This window comes from Monodon monoceros, unplaced genomic scaffold (genome assembly GCF_005190385.1).
Source record: "Monodon monoceros isolate NGI ecotype Baffin Bay Population unplaced genomic scaffold, NGI_Narwhal_1 Super_Scaffold_22, whole genome shotgun sequence".
NCBI classification, from domain to species: Eukaryota; Metazoa; Chordata; class Mammalia; order Artiodactyla; family Monodontidae; genus Monodon; species Monodon monoceros.
Genome location: NW_021703779.1, coordinates 96,722,902 through 96,738,441, shown reverse-complemented (window position 1 = coordinate 96,738,441; position 15,540 = coordinate 96,722,902). Strand labels below are relative to the sequence as shown.

Here is a 15,540-nt window from a genome sequence, read left to right as displayed (position 1 = left end):
CGTCTTAACATTATTTGCGTCTGTCCCAATCTCTGCATTCCTATTACGGTTGTGTTGGTTCAGCCCCCGTCTTTTCCACCTGGATCACTGCAACAGGCCCCAGACATATCTCCTTTCTTGAATTTGGCCTACCTTTAAATCTGTTTTCTGTACTGGTGGTGTAAGAGTGATGGTTCTAAAACACAAGCCTGACTATGTGACTCCCATTTATTATCTTCTAATAGTTCTTTCTAACTTTTAGGATAAAGCTTAAAATGTTTGGCTTAACCCACAAGATTGAAGTGAATTTCTGCCTAGCTTGAGAGCCTCATCCAATGTACTGTTCCACTGGCACCTTTTCTGGCTAGGAATAGTAGTACTCCTTTCTTTATTACAAAATAGTTTCACATCTCTGTGTTCTATATCCTGGTATCTCTGCGGGGATTACCCTTTCTTCTTCCATTTTTCACTTAGGCTTTTAGAATTCAGTTCAGGCATAAGATAACTTTTCATACCCAAGTCTAGAAACATTCATCTCTGTCAAATTTCATTTAACTGGATTTAACCCACTCTCTCCCTTTTTGAATACTGATTCTTTATCTTACATATTTTGTTGTCCTTGAACTTTCTGTTATTACCTTCTTTCTCAGTTCCTTTCATTTCTGTCTTAAGCTTTCTCACCAGGTTTATAACATTCTCTTGAGAAAGCCCCAGCTACCCAAACTTCAAAACTGTGATATTCAATCCTGGCCTTTTTTTTTTTTTTTTTTTTACAGAATTATTTCTTCCACTTTTCTCATTTTCAGAACAATCACCAATTTCTTCTTTAAAAAAAATGAAAAATCTTTTAGTTTTTTCCTGATTATAAGAATAATGTAGCTTTATTGTTAAAAACAATAGGAAAATTTTATCACAAAGAAAAAATAAATATCATCTATTATCCTACTCCCCAGAGATGAGAAGTCTTAATATTTTGGTATTTTCCCCTTTAAACCAATTTTCTATATATGTGCATGAACATTTGCATGTACATGTGTGTATGTATGTACATACACATACACACTGCAGAGTTGTATTACCTGTTACCTACTCAGCACCTCCACTTGGATGTATAATAGGCATATGAAACTTAACTTTCCAAAATAACACTCTTAATCTTTCTCTTTGTACCTCTAAACTTGCTCTTCCTGCCTTTTTCCCCATTTCAGAAAATGTCAACTCCATCTTTCTAGTTGCTCAGCTCAAAAACCTCAGAGTCATCCTTAACTTGTAATTTTCTTTCACACCCCATAACTAATCCTTTAGCAAATCTTGTTGACTCTGCCTTCAAAATATGCCCAGAATCTAATCATGTCTTACCACCTCCATGCCTACCACCCTAGCCCTAGCAATCTCTTACTTCAGTTATAACAGCCTGGTAACAGGTCTCCTTTCTGCCCTTGCTTTCCTTTAGTCTGTTTTCAAAAAAATATATCAGATTGGTATTTTAAGAATGTAAGTCAGATCATGTCATTCTTCAGAATTCTTTAATGACCTCCCATTTCATTCAGAGTAAAAACTAGAGTCCTTTAAGGACTTGTGAACCTCTACATCATTTGGCTCCCTACTGTATTCCTCTTGCTATGCTCTTCCTGCTGTTTAGCTCTTGTCTAGTTATACTGGCCTCCTTGCTGACTCCCAATACTCCAAGCATTTCCCACCCCTTCAAAGCTTTTGCCTCTGCCTGGAATGATTTCCTCTCAGATAACCATATGGCTTATTCCCCTGTCTTCACATTTCTGCTCAGATTTCACTTCATCAGCAAGGGATTACCTGAACAACTTATATAAAAGAGCATGTCTCCTCCACTCCTTTGTCCCTTTTCCCAGACCCTGCTTTATTTTTCTCCACAGAACTTAATTCCGTCTGACATTGTAAATATATACTTTTTTACCATCTGACATTCTCAATATATACTTCTTTATTTGTTCATTTCTTGTCTTTACCACCCCAGCACCACCTGGGTGCACTACAATGTTGGTTTTATCAGTTATTAAGAGAAGACTATTTGAAATCTCCAACACTAATTGTGGTTGTCTTTCTCTTTAAAGTTCTTTCATTTTTCCTTCATATATTCTGAAGCTGTTATTAGATGCATAAATGTTTAGGATTGTAATGTCCTTTTGGTGAATTTACACCTTTGTCATTATAAAATGACTTTTTAAATATTCTTGGTTATATTCTTTGCTCTGAAGTGTACTTTTTTGATATTATATAGTCACCTCAGCTTTCTTTTGATTAGTGTTAACATGATATATCTTTCTTCTTCCTTTTATTTTTAACCTATTTGTGTCTTTATGGAGAAAGTGGGTTTCTTGTTGTTAGCATATGGTAGTATCTGCCTTTTCTATCAAATCTGACAATCTGACTTTTAATTGTGGTGTTAAGATTGTTAATATTTAATTGGAACTATTGGCATTCATGGATTTAAATCTACTGTATTATTGTGTGTTTAATTTTTATCTTATCCATTCTTTGTAGCCATCTTTCCTCTTTTTCTCCTGTCTTTAGAATTAAATTTTAAAATTCCTATTTATCTCCTTTGTGGGCTTATTTAGCTACAACTTGTTGTTATGTTAGTGATTGTTTTAGGGTTTAAAGTATAATATTTAGCTTATCACAGTCTACCTTCAAGTGCTATTATGTCATTTTATATGTCCTATAAGAACCTTACAAGAGTATACTTCTGTTTCTTCCCTCCTGGCCCTTGTGGTATTGTTGCCATACATTTTACTTCTGTGTTACATATTACATTGTTATTATTCTGGCTCTAAATAGTCAATTGTTTCTTTAAAGAGATTTAAATAATCCGAATAATGTCTTTTATCTTTACCCCTTTAGTTACCATCTCCAGTGCCCTTTGTTCCTTTGTATAGCTCTGTATTTCCATGTATATCATTTTCCTTCTACCTGAAAGAGATATTTTAACATTACTTTTACTGCTGGTCTGATGTTGAATCCTTTCAGTTTCTGTAATGTTTAAAAAAGTCTTTGGGGTTCCCTGGCGATCCAGTGGTTAGGACTTGGCGCTTTCACTGCTGTGGCCCTGGGTTCAATCCCTGGTCAGAGAACTCAGATCCCACAAGCTGTGCAGCACAGCCAAAATTTTAAAAAAAGTCTTTATTTCACCTTCATATTTGAAAGATATCTTTGCTAGTATAAAATTCTAGGTTGATACTTTTGTTTTCTTTTGGTACCTTAAAGAGGTTTTTCTACTGTCTTCTGGATTGCGTTGTTTCCTGTGAGAACTCTGTTGTCAGTATTCGTTTCACTGGACCTATTGTGTCTTTTTTCTCTGGCTGCTTTTTACATTTTCTCTTTATCATTTGCTTTTAATTTGATTATGATGTATATTGTTGTAGTTTTCTTCATATTTCTTTTGCTTGGAGTTCATTGAGCTTCTCAAGTTTGTGGGCTTATTGTTTTCATGAAATTTGAAAATTTGTGGTCTTTATTTATCTTTAAATATCTTTTCTGTCACCTGAGTTATATTATTCTGGAACCCCAATTATATGTATATTAGGCCACTTGAAGTTTCATACAGATCATCTAAAGAAATTATTATTATTCTTTTAGTTTTTGGTAATTATTTTAATATAATAAATATCCTGTGTTTTGACTATGTCTTAAGATATACATATTAAGGCATCTTTAATTTTTTAGTGTCTCAGCAGATGAAGTTAATTCACCATTATCACCCCTCACATGGCAGGTAAGAAGAAATTAAATTACTGTTATATCTAATATTTTGTTCTCATTTATTTAGTTAAAAGAAATTATTTTATTACAGCCCTTAGAAAGTCAAAAGGATCAAATAGATGAACAACAGTGGCCAGAATCTCAGCCTATAATCTGGCAGAGTGAAGAAAGGAGGCGGAGCAAACAGATTAGAAAAGAATATTTCAAGGTACTTTATTAAGTTTTAAAATTTACTCTGTAATTATTAGTTTTGACTTTATCCATTTTGTTTTACATTAATATGACAGAATATAACTCTCTAGTTAGGTATAGTAGATGTGTTATTTTATCTTGATTTCCTACATGTATGTGGTATACATATATGAGCCAGTTATTTCCATAAAATTTCAGTAATTCAAAATAATTAAGAGTAGATCAGTGTGAGTTGTGATTTGCCAGATACTTTACAAGAAACATAAATGTTTGCTACACTGCTAGTTGTAGCAATATGTAATAGTATTTTAAAAGAATTGCCCAAAAAAGGTCTTTCATTGGATCTGTTTCAGTAAAGAGTTGACACATTTTTACAATTAGCATTTAACTGTTTCTGTGTAAATAAATGCTATTTACATGATTCTAAAAGTGCCTGAAAGCATTTTCCCCCATTTTCTTTTCTTATTACCTAAATATATTTCTTAGGATGGCATTTTATCTTAGATAAATTAAAAGCTCAGACCATCTGAATTATCTCAAATTTCTAGTTAGAAGGGTTTTAATGAAATTTCATTGTGTACACCTTTGTAAATATTGTAATATTGTCTAATTTGTGATTAAGGTCTGCTGTATTTGTAGTGGCCAGTCATTAGAACTGGAGTAATCTTCAATACTAGTTAGAATTTGTTATTGGAATTTCTGACTCAGTGCAACCAAGCTCCTGCTCTATGCATAGCAAATTTTATTGTTTTTGTGGACCTTTTCTATTTCCCAAAACCTAATTTTTATCTAATAATAAATACATATCTAAATACATAGTTCTAGGTTAAATTATAGGCAATTTGAAGTTTATATCACTAATAAATACGATTATATTTCATGCTTTTCTCAGTTTGGTAAAAGTGGGTCTCTATGCACATTGATCAGTTTCCTTATTATGGGAGTGTAACATACATTTGGAAGTAGTATCATATGACCAAAGCAAAAATGTTATATGTCTTAGTCTGTGATAAGTTTACTCCTTCAACAAATAATTACTGAATCCTTTTAATGAGCCTTATGTTACCTGGTCAATATGAGAGATAATGAAGAAATAAAAGACATAGGGAAAAAAGGAAAGACATTCTTAGCAGAACCCTGGTCAGTACCCTTTACAAATCTTCAGTTATATTTGCATTCTGGCATTTATTAATTTGTAAGTCCCCTCTTTTAGTTTATGGCACTTGAACAAACTCACTAAAGAAAATTTGTTAACAGATAAAACTTGATGAATAACTGATGATGTGGTAGAAATTTTAGTATTTCTAACTAATAAAAGAGATTTGATATTTATTTGATCTATTAGTATAGTAAAAGCATACAAATTCTGACTGTTTTTCAAAATACTTACATGGCACTTAGTAAGAAGTAAGTGCATTTATTGTCATTCCTATTTTATAGATGGGGAAATTAAGGCACAAAGAGGCTAAGTAAAATGCTTCAAGCCACTTAGCTAATAAGCAGCTGAGTCAAGACTTGAACCGAGAACCTATGCTATGCTGCCTGTTGATCTGCTGTGGATAGCCTAATAGCAAATGAACACACTTTCAGATAAATACAGTTTTATTGTCTTTTAAATATTTTATTGTAACTCAAGTAAACTTCTCAGTAAAGCCTTAATAGAAGCCTCAGTGAACCTTTAAAAAATAGTTATTTGATTTAATAGTATCATTTGTTGATAAATATTTTATTTTTTATGGCTTAAGTATACCTTCCATAATATTGCTATTTTTTAAGTTGCTAAGAGATCAAAGGAGATAATATTTGAAGAGTCCATAATCATCATTCAACAAATGTTAATTTCTACTATAGTTAATAAAGTAGGTGCAAAGATAAGCTTCAGTAACTGGGAATGTTTTAAGGAGACATGTAGTTCTCCTCAATAGTCAGAAGATGTCAGTGTTAGGACACTGTAAAAAAATAAAGTCAACAGTTTTTTCCAGAGGTGTTAAAAAAAAATTATAAAACTGAGATACTACTCTCTAAGTGAAGTCAAAATGGTTATTCAGATTTGCCAGTATTTTCATGATTAAAATATTATCTATGAAGTGTCTTTCTTTCAAAAAGAAAATTTCTCTTAATCACTTATCTCAAGAATAAAAAGGCTTATTCATAAGATAATAGTATTGAACTTAATTTGGATTTATAGTTAAAGTATACTACTCTAGAGATATATATCAGATTATCGCTAAGCTCACTCAGTGCTGGCTCCTTTAGCTTTGCTTTGTTATGAAACATACAGACCTTTTGTGCAACTTTATCCTAACATATATAAATGACTGAACCACAGGATTTCTTTGTTTGTGTCCCATGGTAAATTATTCATGATGCTGTTATTTAGAAGATTTATTGAAAGTGTGTGTGTGTGTGTGTGTGTGTGTGTGTGTGAAATCTAGCTCTCCAGTTTCATAGTTGCTAGGACTGATTTTGGGAGGTATGTTTTTCAGGTAAGCCCCTGAAACTAAATTTTAAAAAGTTTCAACATAATTGGCCAGAGTATGTGAGTAAGAAGGTAATTTAGGTCAGATTATATAAGTAAATCATTGTAGGAGAGTTATATTAACTCTTTTAGACTCCCAGCCGCTCTTGTGTAGATTACTATTCTAGTAAATAAAATTTAATGTCATTGTTGCTGAAGTAAAATCACTGCATTTCTCAGAGTGAAGGTATTCCAGAAAATACATTACTTTATTAAAAATTGTAAGGCCAGCAGGTCCGGGGAAGGGCCCAGGGAGCCAGACGGAACCCCCGCCAAAGTGGCTGATGCAACCGACACCTGACATTGCCACAACACCCGAGAGATTACCAAAAAAGGGCTGCTTGACACAGCAAGCACCTCCCCTGCGTCCGCCCCTATAAATTTTGTTCGTGCCCTCACCCGGGCGCGACTTCTCTGGCCCCTTTCTCTCGGACCAGTGAACCTCGCCCAGGAGCGTTCCCAAATAAAGCTTGTTTAAGCTCTCCTCTGTTTTTGGTGCCGTTCCTTACAAAAGTCTTTTACAGAAATTTATTAATATCATTTGAATAAGATATACAACAAAGTATGAAAATCTAACCTTTTTTCGACAATGTTCAATGTAAATTAGTAGCTTCAATTTCTTGTAAGAATGACAACACAAATTTCTAAATGCATTTGATGATTCATTTCTAAATAAAGTTAAAAAACATCAGAATAACTATACCAAATTAGTTTTAAGGCTTATTTGATTTATTTAAATGCCATATATATTTGTCATCAAATGTATCTCACTACTTTTGTGATAAAACATTATAATGACTCTTAAAATACATATCTGATTTCATAAATATAGTACAATATTTTAACTTAATGGCTAACCCCAAGGAAAAATATTTTTGTATATTTTCTCTGACCATGGTTAATTTTATACCGGAATAGGGAAGCCAACTGGGCTTCTGAAATAACCTGATTTGTTCTGAGTCAGAGTTTGTGCACAAGTACTGTCCCTTCTGTGAAATTAATATAAGCTTCAGAGATGAACTGATCTTTGTGTTTCTGAACAGGCCTTTATTGTAGTATTTGAATTTAGATATAATAAAACTTCAGTTATTCCAACTAATGTTAACTGACAGCTGAGTTGAATTAGTAAGAAGTTGGACTTATAGAATATTTAAAAATCTGTGTATATATTCTGATTTGGATTTTAGGACCTTTAAATATGTGCAGTAATGCAAAACTAAGTATCTTCCTAAGTTTTCATGTATAATGGATATTTTAAATTCGAATAGCAGTTGAGTAATAATAATACAAGTCTCATTATCTAAGTTCTCGACTGTATCATCCTCTGTTTCTTTCCTTTATCAATTATCCGTTCAGTCTTCTATGTCCTTTCTCTTTACCTTCCATCTTATAAATGTGCTCAGACCTCTACCATTATCCCTGATTCCCCTTTCAGCTGTTGCCTTATCTCTTTGTTTTCTTCTAGGGCCAAACTTGCCATTTCTAGATCTGCAGTTTCCGATCACTCCTTAACCCACTGCAGTCTGTCTTTTACCTCCATTTCTCCATGGAAATAGCCCCTCACTAGAGCCTAACATGTACCTACTAATGGCAAAATCTAGTGTAGCATTTGACAGTGATGACCACATCTTTCTTCTCAAAACTCCTTGCTTGGTTTCTGCCTCATTTTCCTTCCCTGATTCTTCTTTTTTCTTTTTGATGCTCCTGGCTAACTTTTCTTCTGATTTTTCTTCTGCTTGTTTTTAGGGGTCTCATCTTTTGTTACTCTCTCTGAAGCTTTTATGATTCCAGATGTCTCATATTCTCCTGGGTCTAAAGTTACACCTCATAACTTTTTTTTCCTGTTCTCTGTACCTGTGTTTCTAATTGTCTGGATGCCATGTTTTTCAAATCAATATGTCTCCCCCTCCTGCCGCACCACCATGGAACTTGCTCCTCCTCTCTGTTCTTTATTTTAGTTAGTAGTAGTATTACCCACCCAGTTCTCTAAGCTCTATACCTCAATCCTCCTTGATTTTGCTTTCTTTCTTTCTTCTTACCTTATTGGTCATCAGGATGCTAATTATGCATCTTTCTCCAATTCATTACCTCTTCTTCATATCTACTGCCCTTGCTTTTGTTGGAACCCTCATTCTTTCTTGTCTGGGCAATTGTAATAACTTCTTAATGGTCCCCCTTTCTCTAGTTTCACAGTCCTTAGAGAAATCCCTGGCTTAAAATTCTTTATTGGCTCCCCATTATAAATTACATAAAATTTGGACTTTTAAAAAACTTCACGGCCATCCTTACCTACTTCTTTAAGTTTTATTACCTGCCACAATTCACTCGTTACTAGCTACTCTTTTTTACATAGGCTGAGCTTTTTTATTCCTTTGTGCTTTCCTTCTTCTGAGCATGCCCATTCTTTTATTCCTGAAAAATCCCTACTAATCATTTAAGATTTAGGGATGAGAGTATAGCATAGTGGTTAAGAGCTTTGACCTCAGAAATCAAACCACTTTGGTTCCAGTCCTTACTTAGATATCTACTAACTGAGTGACTTTGGCAAATTATCTAATCTTGCTGAGCTTATTATTATTTTTTTTTATCTTCAGATGACTCTAATAGTATCTTCCTTCATAGGATTATTATAACTACTGAATTATTTAATAATATAAAGTGCTTAGAACAGCACTTGCCACAGAGTATACACTAATAAATATTAGCTTATTATTCACTAAAATGTCATTCTTTTGTTTTTTGTTTTTCTACCAGTCATCTTTTTTTAAATACATTTATTTATTTTATTTATTTATTTTTGGCTGTGTTGGGTCTTCGTTGCTATGCACGGGCTTTCTCTAGTTGTGGCGAGTGGGGGCTACTCACTGAGGTGGCTTCTCATCGCGGAACATGAGCTATTGGTGCCTGGGCTTCAGTAGTTGTGGCACATGGGCTCAGTAGTTGTGGCTCGTGGGCTCTAGAGTGTAGGCTCAGTGGTTGTGGCACACGGGCTTAGTTGCTCCGTGGCATGTGGGATCTTCCCGGACCAGGGCTCGAACCTGTGTCCCCTGCACTGGCAGGCGAATTCTTAACCACTGCACCACCAGGGAAGTCCCTACCAGTCATCTTTTTTCAGATGTTAATTCTCAATTAGGATATGAAAGGACTCAGCAAAGATCAGGGCTGCTGGGCAAAGAAGGTCATGGCCAGGAATGCAGACTGCGTCCTCCTTTTCAGTGGTACTTGCATAACTGCTCATGTTTGAGCTCCTTGTAAGAAAGGCAGTAGTTGAAAAGCACATAAGCATGGAAAGTCCGGTGAAATACTTGTAATACTCATAGTAACCTCTTTGAAACTCTCCAGCAGTGCCTTTAGGGGTGAAATCCTGCATCAGTATCAAGCTTGGGCAGCTCCCCTGTTTTGACATCCATGAGTTTCTTCGCCTTCACTAGTATGCCTGATGCCATCTTGGGGTCCTGGTGTCCAACTGTCTAAATGTCACTTTTTTGTTGAAGTAGAACAAGAACAAGTGTTGTCAGTGACATTGTGCCTAAGGATGGCAAATAGGTTTATTCACACATGCCAACTCTATTCAGTGGCTACCTGGAACATTGGATTGAAAGTATATTGAGGCTATGTCTGGAATCAGCTGGAAAGAGCACCTTGGTAGATTAGTGATAGTTGTCATAAGTCATAGGAGAGACAGTGGAGGAATTTAGGTCTTGTATTTGTCATCCCTAATGCTGCTCATCCTCCAGTTTGTGGTTGAGCTATCAGGTAGGTTATCTATTTTTCCAAGAGTTATGGAAGATAATGCTGCATAAGTAAAAGGGGCTATTAACTAGAACCTTGAATGCCAGGCAGAGAAATTTGGACATAATCTGAAAGTTAGGTTTTTTCAACAGAAGAGTCATGAGTTGCACGTAGTATTTTGAAAAGGTCAATCTGCCACTGATTTGCAGGATAATTACCGGCGAGGAGGAATCAGAAGAACTTTACTGGTTGTCATAACTGTATTTCCTTGATTTCCTGCTCCTAAAAACAAGCACTGTTTTTACATTCTAGAATTTGTGATATTAAGCATATTACCTCTGTGCCTTAGTATAAAATGGAGATAATATTGGGTTGGCCAAAAAGTGCCTTTGGTTTTTAATTTAAAAAAAAGACACAGTTTTCATTTTCACCAAGAACTTTATTGAACAACATATTCACTCTTTTGTTCCACTACTTTTTCCCATTTTTCAGGCAACTTCATAATTCCATCTTCCCAAAACTTTTTGTCTTTTTGAGCAAAGAACTGTTCCAGGTGCCTTTTACAGTTTTCCAGGGAATTGAAATTTTTTTCGTTAAGAGAATTTTGTAAAGACCTAAATAAATGGAAACCCAAAGGTGCAATGTCTGAATATGGCAGATGAATCAGAACTTCCCAGCCAAGCTGTAACAGTTTTCGCCTGGTCATCAAAGAAACATAGGGTCTTGCGTTATCCTGATGGAAGATTATGCGTTTTCTGTTGACTAATTCTGGACGCTTTTCATTGAGTGCTGCTTTCAGTTGGTCTAAGTGGGAGCAGTACTTGTTGGAATTAATCGTTTGGTTTTCCGGAAGGAGCTCATAATAGAGGACTCCCTTCCAATCCCGCCATATACACAACATCACCTTCTTTGGTTGAAGACCAGCCTTTGGCATGGTTGGTGGTGTTTCATTTTGCTTGCCCCACGATCTCTTCCATTCCACATTATTATACAGTATCCACTTTTTATCTCCTGTCACAATTTGTTTTAAAAACAAAACGTTTTCGTTACGTTTAAGTAGAGAATCGCATGCAGAAATACGGTCAAGAAGGTTTTTTCACTTAAGTTACGTGGAACCCAAACATCAAAGCGATTAACATAACCAAGTTGGTGGAAATGATTTTCAACACTTGATTTGGATATTTTGAGTATGTCAGCTATCTCCTGCGTGGTATAACGTTGAGTGTTCTCAGTTAATGTCTCAATTTGATCGCTATCAACTCCAATTGGCCTACCCGACTGTGGAGCATCGTCCAGCAAGAAATCTCCAGCACAAAACTTCGCAAACCACTTTTGACACGTTCGATCAGTCACAGCACCTTGTCCATACACTGCACAAACCTTTTTATGCATTTTGGTTGCGTTTTTACCTTTCTTGAAATAACAAAGCATAATATGCTGAAAATGTTGCTCTTTTGTTCCATCTTTTTTTTTTGCGGTATACGGGCCTCTCACTGTTGTGGCCTCTCCCGTTGCGGAGCACAGGCTCCGGACGCACAGGCTCAGCGGCCATGGCTCACGGGCCCAGCCGCTCCGTGGCATGTGGGATCTTCCCGGACCGGGGCACGAACCCGCGTCCCCGGCATCGGCAGGCGGACTCTCAACCACTGTGCCACCAGGGAAGCCCTGTTCCATCTTTAATATTAAAATGGCTATACAAAAATTTACCAATTTTGATAAGTCTTTTTTAAAATGCAAGCTGATATGACAGCTGTCACATACAATCTAACAAAATTGTTTTGAATGAAGTTAAAGACAACTAAGTGCTGCTAGAGCCATCTTGCAGAAAAAACTGAATGAACCTTTTGGCCAACCCAATACTATTTACCTCAGGGTTGTTAAGAATATTAAATGGGTTCATATATGTAACACACTTCAATCAGTGTGCGGTGTATAGTAAGCACTGGTATAAGTGTTATTATCACTGTTACTGTTATTGTATAGTCAATATATACATTTAATGTAGTATTTTTTAAACCTAAAATCAGTAGGTTTCTTAAAAATGGATGACATTTTTGAATGGTGAGATTACAGGCTAGGCGTGAGATAGTGGGGCCTAGAATAGAATAATATTTGAGAGAATTCAGAAGAAGTAAGTCTGAGGGAGATCACAGAAAGAATTGACTTCTTGATGTTTTGTAAATAGTGGATTAAGAAAAAGGAGGATTTAAGACAGCACTCAGATAGCAAACCTGAATGAATGGGAAATGGATTGGTTTAGGAAGGAAATGTTACTTGATGTATGTACTTAGAACAATGCCTTGCACATAGAAAGTACTGTTTTGTGTTAGCTATTGGTAAGTAGTAGGACTGTTTAAACTGGTTATGTAATTACACAGTTTATTTATCTTTACATATAATTTACATTTTATATATAATTTAGGTAATTTAATAAAAGTACCAAAATGTGAATAAACCTCATATATAATTTACTAGTTAGAGAATTTATTTGTTCAAGGAAAAATAAAATAATGTGGTTTAAATATTTTTCAGTATAAATCATCAAGGAAGAGTTCAAGTGGCAATGAAAACGATGAGGTGAGAAAACAGGGTAATACTAGCAATTGTTTAAAATATTTACTTTCACATGTAGTTGGCTCAGTCAGAGTAAAATGTAATTCATCTTTCAGTTTGTTATTGATTTAATGCACAAGTTTTCTCCAATAATAAAAACTGAGCATCGTTAGACAATTATTAATTTAATCATGTAATTTCCATCTGTCCTTTGTAGTTCAGCTTTAGAATTTTATTAACATTCATCTTGAAACTAATTAATTTAAAATTTTTACATTTTCCTATATTTTATTTTCTTAAATCAACCTGGTGGTCAATTGAGATTTTTCCTTTGGAATTTGTTAATCTCTTTTCACAGCTCTGTATACTATTTCAACACTTAAAATTAGATTTCTACAGTTTGTGCATTACTATAAATTTTTCTACCTCATCATTTTAAGCTGTACAGCAGCCTGGCATTTTTGAAATGATACAGTCTCATCACCATGAATACTTAAGCTTTGTGTATTTTTGTTTGGAAGGATTGGTAATTCATTTGATGTTGGATACTTGGCAGGGTTTCTGAAAACTCCTTTAATTTTAGGAAATGGAATCACCAAAGAAACGTTTGTTGTACCTGAGCTAGAAGTTCAGCTTGGATATTTTCCCTGTCCCTTTATATATTATATCCACTTTGATCCTGCCTGCTTCAACATCTAATCAGTTACCAAAACCTTTTTTTTTTTTTTGATACAGAAATATTCTGAATACATTCCCCACCTGCATTTCTGCTCTGGCACAGGCCCTCCTCATTTCTTGCCTGTATTACTGCAATAGCATCCTTGATCTTCTCCCTTTCTCCAGTCCATTCACCTCTCTGCTGCAAATGATTGTTTCAAAGAACACAAATATGATCAGGCCATTCCCTTGCTTAGAAAACTTCACTGTCTCCTCATCACTTAGAAGGTAAATTCAAGGTCCTCCTTCATTAAGCTCCTGCTTACCACATCAGCCTCAACTCACGATTTGCCTTCCTTTCACCATACTGTCCAAAAATGTGGAATTACAAGGTTTTCTGCACTCATCCTTACATTTATTGCTTCTTTTTTTAAAACATTTTTATTGGAGTATAATTGCTTTACAATGTTGTGTTAATTTCTGCTGTACAACAAAGTGAATCAGCTATACATATACATATATCCCCATATCCCCTCCCTCTTGAGCCTCCCTCCCACCCTCCCTATCCCACCCCTCTAGGTGGGCACAAAGCACCAAGCTGATCTCCCTGTGCTATACAGCAGCTTCTCACTAGCTATCCATTTTACATTTGGTAGTGTATATATGTCAGTGCTACTCTCTCACTTCATCCCAGCCTCCCCTTCCCCTTCCCTATGTCCTCAAGTCCATTCTTTACATCTGCGTCTTTATTCCTGTCCTGCCTCTAGGTTCTAAAGAAACATTTTTTTTATTCCATATATATGTGTTAGCATACGGCATTTGTTTTCTCTTTCAGACTTACTTCACTCTGTATGACAGTCTCTAGGTCCAGCCACCTCACTACAAATAGCTCAATTTCGTTTCTTTTTATGGCTGAGTAATATTCCATTGTATATATGTGCCACATCTTCTTTATCCATTCATCTGTCGATGGACACTTAGGCTGTTTCCATGTCCTGGCTATTGTAAATAGAGCTGCAGTGAACATTTTGGTACATGACTCTTTTTGAATTTTGGTTTTCTCAGGGTATATGCCCAGTAGTGGGATTGCTGGGTCATATGGTAGTTCTATGTGTAGTTTTTTAAGGAACCTCCATACTGTTCTCCACAGTGGCTGTATCAATTTACATTCCCACCAACAGTGCAAGAGTGTTCCTCATGACATTTTTTTTCTTATATTCCATATATATGTGTTAGCATACGGTATTTGTCTTTCTCTTTCTGACTTACTTTACTCTGTATGACAGACTCTAGGTCCATCCACCTCAGTACAGATAACTCAATTTCATTTCTTTTTATGGCTGAGTAATATTCTATTGTATATATGTGCCACATCTTCTTTATCCATTCATCTGTCAATGGACATTTAGGTTGCTTCCATGTCCTGGCTGTTATTACTTCTGTGCCTTTGTCCTTGTTGTCCTCTCATCTTGGAATATTGTTAAACATCTACTCAGTTTTTTAGTTTCTCAGGAAACTTGATTTTATCCACCACCCCCACTGTTTCCCCAAATGCCCCTTATCTGTGCCTCATAATATATCATGCATAGCTCTATCCTTATACTGAAAAGATTGTACTACCCATGTAAATGAATCTGTTTTCACCCTCGACTGAGAGATCCTTGAGTGGATGATATTTTACTAAATTTCAGTGTTCCCAGTGTCTAGCACCAGTGTCTGACATATAGTAGATAGTAATCATTTGTTGATGATGAATACATGTCCTCTTTGGTATGCATATTCAAGATTAAATGTTAAGAATTTGTATTTGTTTAGTAGTAGTGGTTGAAAAAATATGGACCATTTAGTAGTATTTTATGCAATTCAATTAATTCTTTGTCATTATTTCTAAGCCTATGTTAGATACACATAATTTTCCAGGTAAATGTTATTATTTGGCGTGATGGAATTTTTGCATGCTTCCATGTACCTGTCTCAGATTGTAACATATTGTTGCCATTTCCCATCAGGAATTAATCTTAACACATGGCTATTTTCTAAGAAATATAGAAAGGTTTTTCATTTGTGATATTTAAAGGAAATACATTTATAAGAAAATATTTGATGTAAGTAGATACTACTTCTAAAACTTTAAAGGGCTTATGAATCACCTGAAATACAGATTCTGATTC

The 15,540-nt window shown here is 35.2% G+C and overlaps 1 protein-coding gene and 1 pseudogene across 2 annotated transcripts in view; one reads left to right on the top strand and one right to left on the bottom strand.

Moving 5' to 3' along the window:
• The window catches only part of LRCH2 (leucine rich repeats and calponin homology domain containing 2), a 94,039-nt gene that overhangs the window by 62,579 nt on the left and 15,920 nt on the right, over positions 1-15,540 (top strand). For both annotated transcript variants that reach the window (XM_029240542.1, XM_029240543.1), the window contains exons 13-15: positions 3,682-3,730; positions 3,809-3,925; positions 12,692-12,736. In XM_029240542.1, the coding sequence (XP_029096375.1) occupies positions 3,682-3,730; positions 3,809-3,925; positions 12,692-12,736 (211 nt within the window). The remainder of the gene's footprint in view (positions 1-3,681; positions 3,731-3,808; positions 3,926-12,691; positions 12,737-15,540) is intronic.
• LOC114906047 lies at positions 9,640-9,873 on the bottom strand (annotated as a pseudogene).